A 23,174-nucleotide genomic window follows, 5' to 3' on the forward strand; every position below is an offset into this window, starting at 1 on the left:
CAGTATCAAAACCAGCATCAACCATCGTTAACTTGATCGTTGTGTGTTTTTCTGGTTATAAATATTGCTTTGATTAGAACACAAACATGACAAGAAAGAAATCTGTCTATGCTATTATATTTATATAAAAATCTGTTACACTCTATCGTTATTTTATGTAGGTGATAAACCACAGCTTATTGAATATTAGGGTATGTGGATGAAAACTGTTAAAACCCTCACTCATCATTTCCTAAAATGTAATTTACAAAAGCATTATAAGTCTTTTTTTAAGCAAAAATGCTTGCCTTTTTCTGCAACAAATGTCATTTCAGAAGAATCTTTCCTGACATTTTACAGATGTAAAAAAAATACATAATAATTAATGAAATCTGTGCTGGCATCAGGAGCTACTGCTAACAGGAAATTTTGTTATTTGGTTACAGTTTGGTTCCTCTTAAAAAACTTATCATGATTTTTCTCTTTTTGTCCAAAAACTTAGCCTATAAGTAACTAAAGATGATTGATTTTCAAATGCCATGTCTGAGCATTTAACACAAACAAGTGTACACTTTACACCTGAGAGTTACACATTAAATAAATGAGTTAGATATATTATAATTCAGTAATGCTTGTCAAAAAAATAAATACCAACTGACTCTTTTAATTTTGATGTTGCTCATTCATCTGACAGATGCTAACAGAAACTAATCAAAAGTTTGTAGTACTCACAGCTTAAGCTTAATTATGAAGTTGTTCTTTTTTGTTTTGTTTGTGTGTTTTTAAGGGTTTTGATCAAACTATTTAGCTATGTAACTTAAAATAATCTAATCATTTAATGAAATCTCTGTCTAAGAAGTATCTGTGAAAGCATCTAATGTTCATGAACAAACTAGAATATTTACACACCACTTCAGATCATTATTTATTAACTTAAATAAATATTTTTAGAATAGAATATTATTTGGAGGAAAAAATAATTTCGGGAAAAATTCACCAATGAATGTCTCAGCCACATGGGGGATGTTTTTTAACATCCCATCATGAAAAATTATACTGCTGGCAGAAAAAATGTTTAACTAATGCAACAGATATATCCAGCAAAACATGAGGTTTAAACTGGAGAACATTTTACTCAGTTTTAAAAGTAACATGGTGAACAAAGTTTTTTGTTAGTTTGTTGCTTTGTTTCGTTTTAGTTTCCATGTTACTGATGTCATCAGTATTGTGGAAATACTTGTATCTATCAGTGTAAGGGATCTTACTTTAGACGTTAGAAGAAAACAAAAAGATGTGTAAAACTAAGCATGTTCAACAATAGGCTACAGATTCATATAAACATTTAGGGAACATCCTATGATTAAAGTGTGCTGTATGTGGCATTAAAAAAGTCTTAAAAAGTCTTGCATTGGACCTGGTGAACCCTGAAAAAATTGTATATACAGCTGCAGTTGTCTTTATTTCATTAATATTTTTCATCAACTGAAAGGGGTTAGAAGAAAAGTACAGGTAAACATCCATCCATCCATTTTCTTCCGCTTATCCGGGGTCGGGTCGCGGGGGCAGCAGCCTAAGCAGGGAAACCCAGACTTCCCTCTCCCCGGCCACTTCATCCAGCTCTTCCCGGGGGACCCCGAGGCATTCCCAGGCCAGCTGAGACACGTCTCTCCAGCGTGTCCTGGGTCTTCCCCGGGGCCTCCTACCGGTGGGACGTTCCCTGAACACCTCACCAGGGAGGCGTCCTGGAGGCATCCTAATTAGATGCCCGAGCCACCTCATCTGGCTCTTCTCAATGCGGAGGAGCAGTGGCTCTACTCCGAGCTCCTCCCGGATGACCGAGCTTCTCACCCTATCTCTAAGGGAGAGCCCAGCCACCCTACGGAGGAAACTCATTTCGGCCGCTTGTACCCGCGATCTTGTTCTTTCGGTCACTACCCAAAGCTCATGACCATCGGTGATGGTAGGAACGAAGATCGACTGGTAAATCGAGAGCTTTGCCTTTCGGCTCAGCTCCCTCTTCACCAAGACAGACCAGTGCAGAGTCCGCATTACTGCAGACGCCGCACCGATCCGCCTGTCGATCTCCCGTTCCATCCTTCCCTCACTCGTGAACAAGACCCCGAGGTACTTAAACTCCTCCACTTGGGGCAGGACTTCATCCCCGATCCGGAGGGGGCACGCCACCCTTTTCCGGCTGAGAACCATGGTCTCGGATTTGGAGGTGCTGATTTTCATTCCAGCCGCTTCACACTCGGCTGCGAACCGATCCAGCGAGAGCTGAAGGTCACGGCCCGATGAAGCCAACAGGACCACATCATCTGCAAAGAGCAGAGACCTAATCCTGAGGTCACCAAACCGGACCCCCCCCAACACCCTGGCTGCGCCTAGAAATTCTGTCCATAAAAGTTATGAACAGAATCGGTGACAAAGGGCAGCCCTGGCGGAGTCCAACCCTCACCGGAAACGAGTTCGACTTACTGCTGGCATTGCGGACCAAGCTCCGGCACCGGTCATACAGGGAACGGACAGCCCGTATCAGGGAGTCAGAAACCCCATATTCCCGGAGAACCCCCCACAGGACTCCCTGAGGGACACGGTCAAATGCCTTCTCCAAGTCCACAAAGCACATGTGGACTGGTTGGGCAAACTCCCAAGCACCCTCAAGGATCCTGCCAAGGGTCCAGAGCTGGTCCACAGTTCCACGACCGGGGCGAAAACCGCATTGCTCCTCCTGAATCCGGGGTTCGACTATCCGGCGGACCCTCCTCTCTAGTACCCCCGAATAGACCTTACCAGACCTGTTGATTTTTCTGATTCAAGCAGGTTTGTATATTTAAATATACAAATCCCTTTTTTTCTCATGCATCTCTTCTGGCTGCATTGTGGAACTTCCTTTAACATTCACGTAGGTGGAATGCATCAGCAACCTGTTTCACAGGACAAAAGAAAGGGAGTATGCCATTTTACTGAGCCAAAAACACTGACAAACTGACATCTGACAGCCTCAATCCAATGATTTGCTTTTGTTCATCGCTAAGGAGTCACAACATTTCTCAGAAAGGTTATCACCCATAAGTGACGTCATAAGCTTTTACTCGGTTCCCATATAAAGGCCTTTAAAAAACATGGACTGTCACTTAAGAATAAAGTTTTGCAAAATAAGAAGTGTGAACTAAACTGAATTGAAAGACACTGAAATACTTTAAAACATCAAAAGCAGATAGTGCGAGATTTATAACATTTCATCTCAAATCTTTTCATTTTGGGTAAGTACATTTTTAAGTGTATATGTAGAGTTTTATACATTTAAACACTGTGTATGAGAAACAGTGTATGCATGTGTCTGTTTAATGTTTTTATATTATTTATTGTAACAGTATACTCCATTTATAATCTCTGTCCTACTTTTCGGGAATGCATTCTATTTTATTGCAAATTTTGTTTTTATCACATATTAAAAGAGACAAAAACTGATTAGTTATTAACTTTTTTGTTTTTAATACTTCATGACATCCTGTTGTAGGTTTCTCATTAGCTGATGTTCTGTTTTTTCCACCAATTATTCTGATCCATCCCCATTTAAATGGTACATGTAAACTCTCTTTTTTGAAGCATGGAAAAAATGTACTGCTTTGGATACAAACACAAATGTTCTATTATAACATTCAGATATAAATAGAAATAACTAACTTTAAAAAATTAAATACATTATTGGTTCTTGTAGTATCTCTTTTGGTCCTCCTATATCATAAGATCAGAGTTCTCATAGCACACCTGTGCTAATGGGGGTTTCAGATTTGCTCAAAGATATTTCACGCTGATTGTTGCTTGCGAACACTTACATGAATTGAGTGTTTTGGGAAGTAAAGGATTAGTTTTCTCACTCAGTGGAGCTGCCTGTTTAAGTAATCTGATTGTTGAGGTAGTGCATGTAGACAGCTATATAATAGCTCTAACCTGGTTTGAAAAATTGATAATAAAGACATAATAAATTGAAGTTAAACTATGGGAAGAAAACATTTATTTCAGTGAAATGTGAAGAAATAGGGGACATTTTTCATGTAGGGTTTTTGCGCCAAATTTTGACAACCTGAAAATTCCTTGACTTATTGACAGTGGTTATTGTTTGAAAATGAGGTCATGTAAAGGGAAATAGTCCTTTTCCAACAAGCAAAAAAAAAACATACTCCTCCCAAAAAATGTTGGCTATCTTCCAAAACTGTGAGATCCTTTTTGAAAAAAATCAAAGCTGTCACAGTTGTTTCCACTCCACATATAATGAATTTTCCAAGCTGGATTTTTTCAAAAGGCTACAATAATAAAAATGTAAAACACACTGAAAAATAAAAGAGCTTCACAGAAGTGTGCACTGAGTTTTTTATGTTCTTTTAAAGTAAAGAGTCTTTAGATTTCATTTCAGGAAACAGAATTCAGTGAACACAAACTGTATTTTAATACTTGTTAAATATAGCCATAAAACCTCATGTACAACGAGTTATAAAAGCTGAAACTACAACTGTAATGATTACTGTAATTTGCAGATCGAAAAGTGCCAGCGACTTAAAAAGTACAGTAATAAATTAAACAGATGGCAACTGTTATTCAAAATCTTTGAAAGTGCTGTGTCTGTTAATCAGTGTCTGTCTTGTTTGATATTGTAGCCACAGAAGAAAAGGAGATGGGTGTTAAAAGAATCCTGTTGATTTTTCTGATTCAAGCAGGTAAGGTGACAATTTAACCATTTGTATGAATAGGATGTTCATAGAAAATATTGAAAGATTCATTAAATAACAACAGCATAAAGATGAGGTCCAGTTCTGACTTGCATCTAATACTATACTTTCATAAAAATTAATATGCTAGCATAACCTTTAGATGAAAGAGAGATTATTAAAGCTAAATGTAACTGGTGTTACAATGATCTTATGAATGAATGAATGAATTTTTCGCTTCCCATCAGTAACTGCCCAGAATACAACTACTGAAACTTCTACAACCACACGTGAACCGACAACAACTGCACCTGTACCTTCCACAACTACACCAGAACCTACGACCACTAAGCCTGAACATACTACAACAACCCCTGGACCAACGACTACTACACCTGAACCAACCACTACAACACCAGAACCCACTAACACTACACCTGAATCTACAACCACACCTGAACCTACTACTACAACACCAAAACCTACCACTACAACACCTGAACCCACAACAACTAGACCTGAACCTACTACCACTACACCACAACCTACTAGGACAACCCCTGAACCAACTACTACTACACCAGAACCCACTTCAACTACCCCTGATCCTACCACCACAACACCAGAACCCACTTCAACTACCCCTGATCCTACGACCACAACACCAGAATCTACTACAACTACACCTGAACCTACTACCACTACACCAGAACCGACTACAACAACCCCTGAACCAACTACTACAACACCTGAATCTACTACAAGTACACCAGAACCTACCACTACAACACCTGAACCCCCTACAACTACACCTGAACCTACTACCACTACACCAGAACCTACTACAACAACCCCAGAACCTACTACTACGACACCTGAACCTACTACAACTACACCAGAACCTACCACTACAACACCTGAACCCACTACAACTACACCAGAACCTACCACTACAACACCTGAACCCACTACAACTACACCTGAACCGACTACCACTACACCAGAACCTACTATGACAACCCCAGAACCAACTACTACGACACCTGAACCTCCTACAACTACACCAGAACCTACCACTACAAAACCTGAACCCACTACAACTACACCTGAACCTACTACCACTACACCAGAACCTACTACGACAACCCCTGAACCAACTACTACGACACCTGAACCTACTACAACTACCCCTGATCCTACCACCACAACACCAGAGCCCACTACAACTACACCTGAACCAACAACCACTACACCTGAACCTACTACAACTACACCAAAACCTACTACCACTACACCAGAACCGACTACAACAACCCCTGAACCAACTACTACAACACCTGAACCTACTACAACTACACCAGAACCTAGCACTACAACACCTGAACCCACTACAACTACACCTGAACCTACTACCACTACACCACAACCTACTACGACAACCCCTGAACCAACTACAACGACACCTGAACCAACTACAACTACACCAGAACCTACCACTACAACACCTGAACCCACTACAACTACACCTGAACCTACTACCACTACACCAGAACCTACTACGACAACCCCTGAACCAACTACTACGACTCCTGAACCCACTTCAACTACCCCTGATCCTACCACTCCAACACCTGAACCCATTACAACTACACCTGAACCTACTACCACTACACCACAACCTACTACGACAACCCCTGAACCAACTACTACTACACCAGAACCCACTTTAACTACCCCTGATCCTACCACCACAACACCAGAACCCACTACAACTACACCTGAACCAACAACCACAACACCTGAACCTACTACCACTACACCAGAACCGACTACAACAACCCCTAAACCTACTACGACAACCCCTGAACCTACTACAACTACCCCTGATCCTACCACTACAACACCTGAACCCACTACAACTACACCTGAACCTACTACCACTACACCACAACCTACTACGACAACCCCTGAACCAACTACTACTACACCAGAACCCACTACAACTACCCCTGATCCTACCACCACAACACCAGAACCCACTACAACTACACCAGAACCTACCACTACGACACCTGAACCCACTATGACACCTGAAACCACTACAACTACAGCTGGACCTACTACCACTACACCAGAACCTACTACGACAACCCCTGAACCAACTACTACTACACCAGAACCCACTTCAACTACCCCTGATCCTACCACCACAACACCAGAACCTACTACAACTACACCAGAACCTACTACCACTACACCAGAACCAACTACAACAACCCCTGAACCAACTACTACAACACCTGAACCTACTACAACTACACCAGAACCTACTACGACAACCCTGAACCAACTACAACGACACCTGAACCGACTACAACTACACCAGAACCTACCACTACAACACCTGAACCCACTACAACTACACCTGAACCTACTACCACTACACCAGAACCTACTACAACAACCCCTGAACCCACTACAACTACACCTGAACCTACCACCACAAAACCAGAACCCACTATAACTACACCTGAACCAACAACCACTACACCTGAACCTACTACAACTACACCAGAACCTACTACCACTACACCAGAACCGACTACAACAACCCCTGAACCAACTACTACAACACCTGAACCTACTACAACTACACCAGAACCTACCACTACAACACCAGAACCTACTACGACAACCCCTGAACCAACTACAACCCCTGAACCAACTACTACAACGCCTGAACCGACTACAACTACACCAGAACCTACTACCACTACACCAGAACCTTCTACGACAACCCCTGAACCAACTACTACAACACCTGAACCCACTACAACAACCCCTGAACCAACTACTACAACACCTGAACCTACTACGACAACCCCTGAACCAACTACGACAACCCCTGAACCAACTACTACAACACCTGAACCTACTACAACTACACCAGAACCTACTATGACAACCCCTGAACCAACTACTACAACACCTGAACCTACTACAACTACACCAGAACCTACCACCACAACACCTGAACCCACTACAACTACACCTGAACCTACTACCACTACACCACAACCTACTACGACAACCCCTGAACCAACTACTACTACACCAGAACCCACTTCAACTACCCCTGATCCTACCACCACAACACCAGAACCCACTACAACTACACCAGAACCTACCACTACGACACCTGAACCCACTATGACACCTGAAACCACTACAACTACAGCTGGACCTACTACCACTACACCAGAACCTACTACAACTACACCAGAACCTACTACCACTACACCAGAACCAACTACAACAACCCCTGAACCAACTACTACAACACCTGAACCTACTACAACTACACCAGAACCTACTACGACAACCCCTGAACCAACTACTACGACACCTGAACCGACTACAACTACACCAGAACCTACCACTACAACACCTGTACCCACTACAACTACACCTGAACCTACTACCACTACACCAGAACCGACTACAACAACCCCTGAACCCACTACTACGACACCTGAACCTACTACAACTACACCAGAACCTACCACTACAACACCTGAACCCACTACAACTACACCAGAACCTACCACTACAACACCTGAACCCACTACAACTACACCTGAACCGACTACCACTACACCAGAACCTACTATGACAACCCCAGAACCAACTACTACGACACCTGAACCTCCTACAACTACACCAGAACCTACCACTACAAAACCTGAACCCACTACAACTACACCTGAACCTACTACCACTACACCAGAACCTACTACGACAACCCCTGAACCAACTACTACGACACCTGAACCTACTACAACTACCCCTGATCCTACCACCACAACACCAGAGCCCACTACAACTACACCTGAACCAACAACCACTACACCTGAACCTACTACAACTACACCAAAACCTACTACCACTACACCAGAACCGACTACAACAACCCCTGAACCAACTACTACAACACCTGAACCTACTACAACTACACCAGAACCTAGCACTACAACACCTGAACCCACTACAACTACACCTGAACCTACTACCACTACACCACAACCTACTACGACAACCCCTGAACCCACTACAACGACACCTGAACCAACTACAACTACACCAGAACCTACCACTACGACACCTGAACCCACTACAACTACACCTGAACCTACTACCACTACACCAGAACCTACCACTACAACACCTGAACCCACTACTACGACTCCTGAACCCACTTCAACTACCCTGATCCTACCACTCCAACACCTGAACCCATTACAACTACACCTGAACCTACTACCACTACACCACAACCTACTACGACAACCCCTGAACCAACTACTACTACACCAGAACCCACTTTAACTACCCCTGATCCTACCACCACAACACCAGAACCCACTACAACTACACCTGAACCAACAACCACAACACCTGAACCTACTACCACTACACCAGAACCGACTACAACAACCCCTAAACCTACTACGACAACCCCTGAACCTACTACAACTACCCCTGATCCTACCACTACAACACCTGAACCCACTACAACTACACCTGAACCTACTACCACTACACCACAACCTACTACGACAACCCCTGAACCAACTACTACTACACCAGAACCCACTTCAACTACCCCTGATCCTACCACCACAACACCAGAACCCACTACAACTACACCAGAACCTACCACTACGACACCTGAACCCACTATGACACCTGAAACCACTACAACTACAGCTGGACCTACTACCACTACACCAGAACCTACTACGACAACCCCTGAACCAACTACTACTACACCAGAACCCACTTCAACTACCCCTGATCCTACCACCACAACACCAGAACCTACTACAACTACACCAGAACCTACTACCACTACACCAGAACCAACTACAACAACCCCTGAACCAACTACTACAACACCTGAACCTACTACAACTACACCAGAACCTACTACGACAACCCCTGAACCAACTACTACGACACCTGAACCGACTACAACTACACCAGAACCTACCACTACAACACCTGAACCCACTACAACTACACCTGAACCTACTACCACTACACCAGAACCTACTACAACAACCCCTGAACCCACTACAACTACACCTGAACCTACCACCACAACACCAGAACCCACTACAACTACACCTGAACCAACAACCACTACACCTGAACCTACTACAACTACACCAGAACCTACTACCACTACACCAGAACCGACTACAACAACCCCTGAACCAACTACTACAACACCTGAACCTACTACAACTACACCAGAACCTACCACTACAACACCAGAACCTACTACGACAACCCCTGAACCAACTACGACAACCCCTGAACCAACTACTACAACGCCTGAACCGACTACAACTACACCAGAACCTACTACCACTACACCAGAACCTTCTACGACAACCCCTGAACCAACTACTACAACACCTGAACCCACTACAACAACCCCTGAACCAACTACTACAACACCTGAACCTACTACGACAACCCCTGAACCAACTACGACAACCCCTGAACCAACTACTACAACACCTGAACCTACTACAACTACACCAGAACCTACTATGACAACCCCTGAACCAACTACTACAACACCTGAACCTACTACAACTACACCAGAACCTACCACCACAACACCTGAACCCACTACAACTACACCTGAACCTACTACCACTACACCACAACCTACTACGACAACCCCTGAACCAACTACTACTACACCAGAACCCACTTCAACTACCCCTGATCCTACCACCACAACAACAGAACCCACTACAACTACACCAGAACCTACCACTACGACACCTGAACCCACTATGACACCTGAAACCACTACAACTACAGCTGGACCTACTACCACTACACCAGAACCTACTACAACTACACCAGAACCTACTACCACTACACCAGAACCAACTACAACAACCCCTGAACCAACTACTACAACACCTGAACCTACTACAACTACACCAGAACCTACTACGACAACCCCTGAACCAACTACTACGACACCTGAACCGACTACAACTACACCAGAACCTACCACTACAACACCTGTACCCACTACAACTACACCTGAACCTACTACCACTACACCAGAACCTACTACAACAACCCCTGAACCCACTACAACTACACCTGAACCTACTACCACTACACCAGAACCCACTACAACTACACCTGAACCAACAACCACTACACCTGAACCTACTACAACTACACCAGAACCTACCACTACAACACCAGAACCTACTACGACAACCCCTGAACCAACTACGACAACCCCTGAACCAACTACTACAACGCCTGAACCGACTACAACTACACCAGAACCTACTACCACTACACCAGAACCTTCTACGACAACCCCTGAACCAACTTCTACTACACCTGAACCCACTTCAACTACCCCTGACCCTACCACTACAACACCAGAACCTACTACGACAACCCCTGAACCAACTACGCCAACCCCTGAACCAACTACCACAACGCCTGAACCTACTACAACTACACCAGAACCTACTACGACAACCCCTGAACCAACTACTACAACACCTGAACCCACTACAACAACCCCTGAACCAACTACTACAACACCTGAACCTACTACGACAACCCCTGAACCAACTACGACAACCCCTGAACCAACTACTACAACACCTGAACCTACTACAACTACACCAGAACCTACTACGACAACCCCTGAACCAACTACTACAACACCTGAACCTACTACAACTACACCAGAACCTACCACCACAACACCTGAACCCACTACAACTACACCTGAACCTACTACCACTACACCACAACCTATTACGACAACCCCTGAACCAACTACTACTACACCAGAACCCACTTCAACTACCCCTGATCCTACCACCACAACACCAGAACCCACTACAACTACACCAGAACCTACCACTACGACACCTGAACCCACTATGACACCTGAAACCACTACAACTACAGCTGGACCTACTACCACTACACCAGAACCTACTACAACTACACCAGAACCTACTACCACTACACCAGAACCAACTACAACAACCCCTGAACCAACTACTACAACACCTGAACCTACTACAACTACACCAGAACCTACTACGACAACCCCTGAACCAACTACTACGACACCTGAACCGACTACAACTACACCAGAACCTACCACTACAACACCTGTACCCACTACAACTACACCTGAACCTACTACCACTACACCAGAACCTACTACAACAACCCCTGAACCCACTACAACTACACCTGAACCTACCACCACAAAACCAGAACCCACTACAACTACACCTGAACCAACAACCACTACACCTGAACCTACTACAACTACACCAGAACCTACTACCACTACACCAGAACCGACTACAACCCCTGAACCAACTACTACAACACCTGAACCTACTACAACTACACCAGAACCTACCACTACAACACCTGAACCCACTACAACTACCCCTGAACCTACTACCACTACACCAGAACCTACTACGATAACCCCTGAACCAACTACGACAACCCCTGAACCAACTACTACTACACCTGAACCCACTTCAACTACCCCTGATCCTACCACTACAACACCAGAACCTACTACGACAACCCCTGAACCAACTACGACAACCCCTGAACCAACTACTACAACGCCTGAACTGACTACAACTACACCAGAACCTACTACCACTACACCAGAACCTTCTACGACAACCCCTGAACCAACTTCTACTACACCTGAACCCACTTCAACTACCCCTGACCCTACCACTACAACACCAGAACCTACTACGACAACCCCTGAACCAACTACGCCAACCCCTGAACCAACTACCACAACGCCTGAACCTACTACAACTACACCAGAACCTACTACGACAACCCCTGAACCAACTACTACAACACCTGAACCCACTACAACAACCCCTGAACCAACTACTACAACACCTGAACCTACTACGACAACCCCTGAACCAACTACGACAACCCCTGAACCAACTACTACAACACCTGAACCTACTACAACTACACCAGAACCTACTACGACAACCCCTGAACCAACTACTACAACACCTGAACCTACTACAACTACACCAGAACCTACCACCACAACACCTGAACCCACTACAACTACACCTGAACCTACTACCACTACACCACAACCTACTACGACAACCCCTGAACCAACTACTACTACACCAGAACCCACTTCAACTACCCCTGATCCTACCACCACAACACCAGAACCCACTTCAACTACCCCTGATCCTACCACCACAACACCGGAATCTACTACAACTACACCAGAACCTACTACTACAACACCTGAACCCACTACAACTACACCTGAACCAACAACCACTACACCTGAACCTACTACAACTACACCAGAACCTACTACCACTACACAAGAACCAACTACAACAACCCCTGAACCAACTACAACAACCCCTGAACCAACTACTACAACACCTGAACCTACTACAACTACACCAGAACCTACTACCACTACACCAGAACCGACTACAACCACACCTGAACCAACTACTACAACACCTGAACCTACTACAACTACACCAGAACCTACCACCACAACACCTGAACCCACTACAACTACACCTGAACCTACTACCACTACACCACAACCTACTACGACAACCCCTGAACCAACTACTACGACACCTGAACCAACTACAACTACACCAGAACCTACCACTACGACACCTGAACCTACTACAAGTACACCAGAACCTACCACTACAACACCTGAACCCACTGCAACTACACCTGAACCTACTACCACTACACCAGAACCTACTATGACAACCCCAGAACCAACTACTACGACACCTGAACCGACTACAACTACACCAGAACCTACCACTACAACACCTGAACCCACTACAACTACACCTGAATCTACTACCACTACACCAGAACCTACTACAACAACCCCTGAACCCACTACAACTACACCTGAACCTACCACCACAAAACCAGAACCCACTACAACTACACCTGAACCAACAACCACTACACCTGAACCTACTACAACTACACCAGAACCTACTACCACTACACCAGAACCGACTACAACAACCCCTGAACCAACTACTACAACCCCTGAACCTACTACAACTACACCAGAACCTACCACTACAACACCTGAACCCACTACAACTACCCCTGAACCTACTACCACTACACCAGAACCTACTACGATAACCCCTGAACCAACTACGACAACCCCTGAACCAACTACTACTACACCTGAACCCACTTCAACTACCCCTGATCCTACCACTACAACACCAGAACCTACTACGACAACCCCTGAACCAACTACGACAACCCCTGAACCAACTACTACAACGCCTGAACCGACTACAACTACACCAGAACCTACTACCACTACACCAGAACCTTCTACGACAACCCCTGAACCAACTTCTACTACACCTGAACCCACTTCAACTACCCCTGACCCTACCACTACAACACCAGAACCTACTACGACAACCCCTGAACCAACTACGCCAACCCCTGAACCAACTACCACAACGCCTGAACCTACTACAACTACACCAGAACCTACTACGACAACCCCTGAACCAACTACTACAACACCTGAACCCACTACAACAACCCCTGAACCAACTACTACAACACCTGAACCTACTACGACAACCCCTGAACCAACTATGACAACCCCTGAACCAACTACTACAACACCTGAACCTACTACAACTACACCAGAACCTACTACGACAACCCCTGAACCAACTACTACAACACCTGAACCTACTACAACTACACCAGAACCTACTACGACAACCCCTGAACCAACTACTACAACACCTGAACCCACTACAACTACACCTGAACCTACTACCACTACACCAGAACCAACTACAACAACCCCTGAACCAACCACTACAACACCTGAACCAACTACAACTACACCTGAACCTACTACAACTACACCAGAACCTACTACAACAACCCCTGAACCGACAACCACTACACCTGTACCTACTACCACTACACCAGAACCTACTACGACAACCCCTGAACCAACTACTACTACACCAGAACCCACTTCAACTACCCCTGATCCTACCACTACAACACCTGAACCCACTACAACTACACCTGAACCTACTACCACTACACCAGAACCGACTACAACAATCCCTGAACCAACTACTACAACACCTGAACCTACTACAACTACACCAGAACCTACCACTACAACACCTGAACCCACTACAACTACCCCTGAACCTACTACCACTACACCAGAACCTACTACGATAACCCCTGAACCAACTACGACAACCCCTGAACCAACTACTACTACACCTGAACCCACTTCAACTACCCCTGATCCTACCACTACAACACCAGAACCTACTACAACAACACCTGAACCAACTACTACAACGCCTGAACCGACTACAACTACACCAGAACCTACTACCACTACACCAGAACCTTCTACGACAACCCCTGAACCAACTACTACGACACCTGAACCTACTACAACTACACCAGAACCTACCACTACGACACCTGAACCCACTACAACTACACCTCAACCTACTACCACTACACTAGAACCTACTACGACAACCCCTGAACCAACTACTACTACACCTGAACCCACTTCAACTACCCCTGACCCTACCACTACAACACCAGAACCTACTACGACAACCCCTGAACCAACTACGACAACCCCTGAACCAACTACCACAACGCCTGAACCTACTACAACTACACCAGAACCTACTACGACAACCCCTGAACCAACTACTACAACAGCTGAACCTACTACGACAACCCCTGAACCAACTACGACAACCCCTGAACCAACTACTACAACACCTGAACCTACTACGACAACCCCTGAACCAACTACGACAACCCCTGAACCAACTACTACAACACCTGAACCTACTACAACTACACCAGAACCTACTACGACAACCCCTGAACTAACTACTACAACACCTGAACCTACTACAACTACACCAGAACCTACTACAACAACCCCTGAACCAACCACTACAACACCTGAACCAACTACAACTACACCTGAACCTACTACAACTACACCAGAACCTACTACAACAACCCCTGAACCGACAACCACTACACCTGTACCTACTACCACTACACCAGAACCTACTACGACAACCCCTGAACCAACTACTACTACACCAGAACCCACTTCAACTACCCCTGATCCTACCACTACAACTACACCTGAACCTACTACCACTACACCAGAACCTACTACGACAACCCCTGAACCAACTACTACTACACCAGAACCCACTTCAACTACCCCTGATCCTACCACTACAACACCAGAACCCACTACAACTACACCTGAACCAACAACCACTACACCAGAACCAACTACAACTACACCAGAACCTACTACCACTACACCAGAACCTACTACAACTACACCAGAACCTACTACAACTACACCAGAACCTACCACTACAACACCTGAACCCACTACAACTACACCTGAACCTACTACCACTACACCAGAACCTACTACGACAACCCCTGAACCAACTACTACGACACCTGAAGCTACTACTACACCAGAACCTACCACTACAACACCTGAACCCACTACAACTTCACCTGAACCTACTACCACTACACCAGAACCTTCTACGACAACCCCTGAACCAACTACTACAACACCAGAACCCACTACAACTACACCAGAACCTACCACTACAACACCTGAACCTACTAGAACTACACCAGAACCTACTACCACTACACCAGAACCTACTACAACTACACCAGAACCAACTACCACTACACCTGAACCTACTACTACTACACCAGAACCTACTACCACTACACCAGAACCTACTACGACAACCCCTGAACCAACTACTACAACACCTGAACCTACTACAACTACACCAGAACCTACCACTACAACACCTGAACCCACTACAACTACACCTGAACCTACTACAACAACCCCTGAACCAACTACTACTACACCTGAACCAACAACAACTACACCACAACCTACTACAACTACCCCTGAACCTACTACGACAACCCCTGAACCAACTACTACTACACCTGTACCAATTACAACTACACCAGAACCTACTACAACAACCCCTGAACCAACTACTACTACACCTGAACCAACAACAACTACACCACAACCTACTACCATGACACCCGAACCTACTACAACTACACCTGAACCAACAACCACTACACCTGAACCAACTACAACACCAGAACCTACTACCACTACACCAGAACCTACTCGGACAACCCCTGAACCAACTACTACAACACCTGAACCAACTACAACTACACCAGAACCTACTACAACAACCCCTGAACCAACTACGACTACATCTGAACCTACTACAACTACACCTGAACCTACTACAACTACACCTGAACCTACTACCACTACACCTGCATCGACAACTGCTGTACCAACCACTTTGGCCCCTGAGACTACTTATATACTGTCAGCAGACTTGGAAGGTGAAACTTTCATAGATGCCCTCAATGACAGAAACAGCCCTGAATTCAAAGCTCTTGAAAGAAGAGTTTTAGATACGGTGAGTGTATTTTCATTACACAGTTTTTCACAGTGTCACTTGTGTGAATGAAGAATTCACAGTATGTTTTAACTAAAAGATGCAACTGTTAAGATAACAATCACTTTCAATAAATTTTGCATTTCTGTCCAATTATATTTCAAGAAAATGTGCTTGGAAGTTTTTTCATTATTGCTCTCTTTTTTTACAGTGTAATCAAGCATTCACAAGGAGATTTCCAGGTCAGTTTAGCTCCTGCCGTGTGCAACGCTTCAGGTAAAAACATTGGGTTTTTGTGTGTGTGTGTGTGTGTGGGGGGTAACAGTAGTTCAGTCATTTTTCTTGTAGTACTTTAGTATGTATCATGTAATATCAGTAGTGTCATGTGTGAATCACACATGACACAAGGCAATAAAATAATCTCATATCAGTATTTAACACGTCCTATTCTGTTTTAAGGGACAGGGACTCACCATCACGAACATCTGGAGTTGGAACAGATTTGCAAGTTCTCTTCAGAGCCAATAGTGGAGCACTCCCACAGAATAAAGCTGTGTCTGCTGCCTTAAGAGAGGAGGTGTCTAATCCCAGCAATAACTTCAGTGTGAACATAAATCCCACCTCAGTTGAAACAATAGGTAAGTAAACCAATGTTTGACTCTAATCAGTAAAACACTATACAAGTGCTGACCATGTTATGTTTTGAAAGCCAGGAACAAAAGAATTCGAGGTATATTGAGAAATACAGCTTCAATATTGTACAGTTCAGACCATGTAGGATGATGTATTCGCTGAGCTTATTTGTATTCAGCCAGTATTCTGGTGATGTAAAGAATTTGTTCCTGTGAGCTTTCTGACATTCATCACTTCATAAGTAAGTAAGATGCTATAGAGACTGCAAAACAATTTGTGTAAGCCTTTCATAACTGTTCTGAAATGTTTTTGACACTGCAACCACAGTCAGCTTAAAATCAAACAACAAACAAACTCTTTTTTGTTTGCACACCAATACTCAGTATCATGTTCTTATATGATTTTACAGGTGGTCCAATGCCAGATATCACTACAGCTTCCCCAGCTACTACTGTTGCACCTACAACTGCCGCGCCTACAACTGCTGCACCTACAACTGCATCGACAACTGTTGTACCAACCACTTTGGCCCCTGAGACTACTTATATCCTGTCAGCAGACTTGGAAGGTGAAACTTTCACAGATGCCCTCAATGACAGCAACAGCCCTGAATTCAAAGCTCTTGAAAGCAGAGTTTTAGATACGGTGAGTGTTTTTTCATTTCAGTTGTTTTTCACAGTGTCACTTGTGTGAACAAAGAATTCAACAGTATGTTTTAACTAAAAGATGCAACTGTTAAGATAACAATCACTTTCAATAAATTTTGCATTTCTGTTCAATTACATTTCAAGAAAATGTGCTTGGAAGTTGTTTCATTATTGCTCTCTTTTTTACAGTGTAATCAAACATTCACAAGGAGATTTCCAGATCAGTTTAGCTCCTGCCGTGTGCAGCGCTTCAGGTAAAAACATTGGGTTTTTGTGTGTGTGTGTGGAGGGGGGGTTGTAACAGTGGCTCAGTCATTTTTCTTGTAGTACTTCAGTGTAAAAATACGTATCATTTAATATCAGTAGTGTCATGTGTAAATCACAGATGACACAAGGCAATAAAATAATCTCATATCAGTATTTAATACGTCCTATTCTGTTTTAACACAGGGAAATACCATCACGAACATCTGGAGTTGGAGCAGATTTGCAAGTTCTCTTCAGAGCCAATAGTGGACCACTCCCACAGAATAACGCTGTGTCTGCTGCCTTAAGAGAGGAGGTGTCTAATCCCAACAATAACTTCAGTGTGAACATAAATCCCACCTCAGTTGAAACAATAGGTAAGTAAACCAATGTTTGACTCTAATCAGTAAAACACTATGCAAGTGCTGACCATGTTATGTTTTGAAAGCCAGGAACAAAAGAATTCGAGGTATATTGAGAAATACAGCTTCAATATTGTACAGTTCAGACCATGCAGGATGATGTATTCGCTGAGCTTATTTGTATTCAGCCAGTATTCTGGTGATGTAAAGAATTTGTTCCTGTAAGGTTTCTGAAATTTTTCACTTCATAAGTAAATAAGATGCTATAGAGACTGCAAAACAATTTGTGTAAGCCTCTCATAACTGTTCTGAAATGTTTTTGACACTGCAACCACAGTCAGCTTAAAATCAAACAAGGAAAAGAAACTCTTTTTTGTTTGCACACCAATACTCAGTATCATGTTCTTATATGATTTTACAGGTGGTCCAATGCCAGATATCACTACAGTTTCCCCAGCTACTACTGTTGCACCTACAACTGCTGCACCTACAACTGCCGCGCCTACAACTGCTGCACCTACAACTGCTGCACCTACAACTGTTGTACTCATACCAAAAAGGGCCACTTTCAGATCTCGTCAAGACACGTTTACAGCTGACTTGTTGAATCCATCATCCACAGCTTATCAGGAACGAGTTAAAATGATAACAAACCAGGTAAGTTTCCCCCTCCTGCTGCTACAACAGCTGAAATATTTTAATCAGAGCTCATGCACCCTCCAATAGAAAGGAACATTTAGTCTACATACTTAAGTGTCACTTTGTCCAATTTTCACAGACATAAAGCTACAACTTCCAATCATTTGATTTCCCTTACAATCAGAACATTTTTTTGAACAATGCCTCATGTCCCAGGAAGTACACTATTTCACATTAATCCACATAAATACATATGCAAACAGTTCAGTGTTTCAAGGTGAAAATAAATGTAAAAAGTTTCTTAATACAACTTCTTTTCTGTTTTTGTAGCTTGATCCGATTTTTAGAAGGACATTCCCCTCCTCCTACAGGTCCATGGAAGTTGTTGCATTCAGGTAATATTTTAAGATTTATTATTACATTTTAAGAGTAGCGGCCTACATTCAACATTTTTTTTCTTTTTTTCTGTGTTTCCTCTTCTGTAGTAATGGATCAGTCATCAACACCGTGGACTTTCTCTTTCAAAGCACAAATGCTCCTAATAACACTGAAATTGCGAATACTTTGATCAACGCATCTTCAACCGTCATCGGCTTCGACATTGAAACCACCTCTGTCAACGTGAATGGCATGGGTAAGCAATATTGAGTGCTAATCGATCAAACATTTCAAACATTGCACAAATGTTTGTTAAACTAATGTCTTGTTTTATTTTCTCTCATTTACAGAAGTTTCAAGTGGAGTAAGCCACAAGATCAGTCTCATCACTGCATCCTGCATGGTGCTGTTGTCATGGCTACTGTCAAGCCAGCATTAGCATCAGTCCTGATTTCCATCTGCACTGGCATGAAAAAGGACTTTGTTGTCAGTAAATTTCAGCTTTTATATTCCCAAAGGAAAATAAGCCATTAAGGGACATGGCCCTAAAACGTTTTCATCAATATTTCTGTAACATATATAGGGTCTTTTTTCCACAGTTTGAGGTTGGTAACTCTAAGCGCAACCTTTCACCATATCTGTTGTGTTTTGGAGTTAATTTGTTAGCCCCTTCCCCTGGTCTATTGTCCTCCAGATAATGGATTTAAGTCTCATACCACATGGGACCAGACAGACTAACGTTTGTGTATAAGCTGTCTTTGCACATCAAGTCCAGCTCACTGCTGCTGCTGATACATAGTCAGTACAATTATGTATCTATTGCAATAATTAACAGAGCTGCAAATTAACTTGCTTTCAAATTCAACTTTAAGTACCTTTACCATGGGATCATTATCAGTACAAAAAGCCAAACAATATATCTTTAAAGCCTGGGATGTCAGCAAATAATTGCACTGCTAATGTAAAAAAAACCCAGCCAAACTGTACAATGACTCTCACCATTGTTTAAATGAAGTTGATCACCTGGGAGAATACTGTAAAGGGAACAGGCGTCTTAAATGAAATGAAGGAACACATGCAGGTCATAGTGAGCTGCTCATCTCAACCTTAAACCAGTGAATAGAGTCATCATGTTATAATAATATATATGTCAAAACAATGCTCTGGCAGTGTTCATTTAATTATACAGAATGTATTTATGTAATCATAGCTTATTCTGGGAGATTTCTTGTAGTTTGTATATCTGTAAGAAACTTTACAATGATCAGAATACAAAGCTTTGAATAATTTGAATTTTCTCGTGTGATGTTTTGCAGTTTTGGTGGGAACAGCACCGCAACATGTTTAATGTCAGAAGCTTAAATAAAAGCAGCACTGACGTTTAAAGACTATCAAACCCTGCTGTGTGATTTGTATAAGTCTAAAATTTCACAATAGCATTTTAGAATCAGTCTTTGTTTTTGTTGTGTCAGTGAATCAGGTTTGTTCAGAAAAAATCTAGGAGTGCTGCATACTTTACTTTGGTTTACTTTGATACACTGCTCCTCAATCACCTCAAACACATATTAACTACCAGTATCAAAACCAGCATCAACCATCGTTAATTTTGGGTTTCACAAACAAGAAGAATTTTAACACATTATTATGTTGCAAAAGTCTTAAGGCTGGCACATTAAGAATAATGTTTACCACACATCTTCTTAGAAATTATTTTTTAATGCAAACTCCTCTTGTTAAAGTTGATAAAGAAGCCATTTGTGTTATTTTAGAAGCAAACAAACACATTTTACAGGAGCAAAGAATTTTGCCATTGTCAGTCAAGAGGAAATAAAGGTGCAGATAACTTTCTGTGGTGTGGCTCAAGTTTGCATCACCAGATCAAATCCCACAGGTTGAAGTTGTTGAAGACACCTTTTAAAGGGCTGTATAAACCCCAACAACACTGTATAGTCAGATCACTGTGAACTTTGACCTTAACACAAAGTCTAAAGGGGGGTTAAGTTAGTAGAGTTTAAAAATCACAGTTTCACAGAAGTGAAACTTGCTATGATGTGCAAATTCAAATTACGTTGAATGTTGTGTTAATCATTACTGCACTATCAGAACATCCATCCATCCAAAGCACTCCAGATATCCCTTCCCTCAGCAAGGCTTTCCAGCTCCTCCTGGGGGACCCCGAGGCGTTCTCAGGCCAGACGAGATATGCAATCCCTCCAGCGCGTTCCTGGTCAGCCACAGGGCTTCCTACCAGTTGGACATACCCAGAACACCTTGAACAGGAGGCACCACATGAGCCATCCTGATAACATGCTTGTACCACCTCAACTGACCCATTTCCAGAGAGTCCAGTCCCTCTCCAGGGGATCTAGCTGATACCGCTCCACCTCCTGCACCAGTTCAGGTTCTGTCCCAGCCAGAGAGGTTACGTTACACGTTCCAAGAGCCAATTAACAATGCCGAGGGTCAGCACGCTCCTACCTGTCGCTCACCACAAAACACACCTGACCTTGACCCCTGTCCCTGTGGGTGTTGGGCCCACAGGGTGGACTATCAGAACAATGTTTTGTATAATATGTCATTCAATGTACTTATTTATGTGTATTTCTGTGTTTTGTGAAAACTTAACTTGATAGTTGTGTATTTTTTTTTTGTTATAAATATTGCTTTGATTAGAATACAAACATGACAAGAAAGAAATCTGTCTATGCTATAATATTTATATAAAAATCTATTACACTCTATCGTTATTTTATGTAGGTGATAAACCACAGCTTATTGAATATTAGGGTATGTGGGTGAAAACTGTTAAAACCCTCACTCATCATTTCCTAAAATGTAATTTACAAAAGCATTATAAGTCTTTTTTTAAGCAAAAATGCTTGCCTTTTTCTGCAAAAAAATGTC

At 43.2% G+C, this 23,174-nt stretch overlaps 1 protein-coding gene and 1 long non-coding RNA gene across 2 annotated transcripts; both read left to right on the forward strand.

Moving 5' to 3' along the window:
• Positions 1 to 3,125: 3,125 nt before the first annotated feature.
• Positions 3,126 to 5,109, forward strand: LOC121939399 (uncharacterized). Its single transcript, XR_015775697.1, has 3 exons — positions 3,126 to 3,245; positions 4,641 to 4,700; positions 4,940 to 5,109. It is a non-coding gene; the product is annotated as an uncharacterized LOC121939399 (long non-coding RNA).
• A 4,639-nt stretch (positions 5,110 to 9,748) lies between these two features.
• Positions 9,749 to 21,666, forward strand: LOC148185659 (uncharacterized; the record flags this gene model as incomplete). Its single annotated transcript, XM_088074031.1, has 12 exons — positions 9,749 to 11,476; positions 11,567 to 12,884; positions 13,968 to 17,386; positions 17,577 to 17,641; positions 17,825 to 18,003; positions 18,408 to 18,643; positions 18,835 to 18,899; positions 19,096 to 19,268; positions 19,675 to 19,910; positions 20,223 to 20,287; positions 20,378 to 20,526; positions 20,621 to 21,666. Coding segments are annotated over 12 exons (7,722 nt in total), but the record flags the coding sequence as incomplete, so codon positions are not given.
• Positions 21,667 to 23,174: the final 1,508 nt, after the last annotated feature.

This window comes from Plectropomus leopardus, chromosome 23 (genome assembly GCF_026936395.1).
Source record: "Plectropomus leopardus strain MGB_pleo_1.0 chromosome 23, ASM2693639v1, whole genome shotgun sequence".
Classification (NCBI taxonomy): domain Eukaryota; kingdom Metazoa; phylum Chordata; class Actinopteri; order Perciformes; family Serranidae; genus Plectropomus; species Plectropomus leopardus.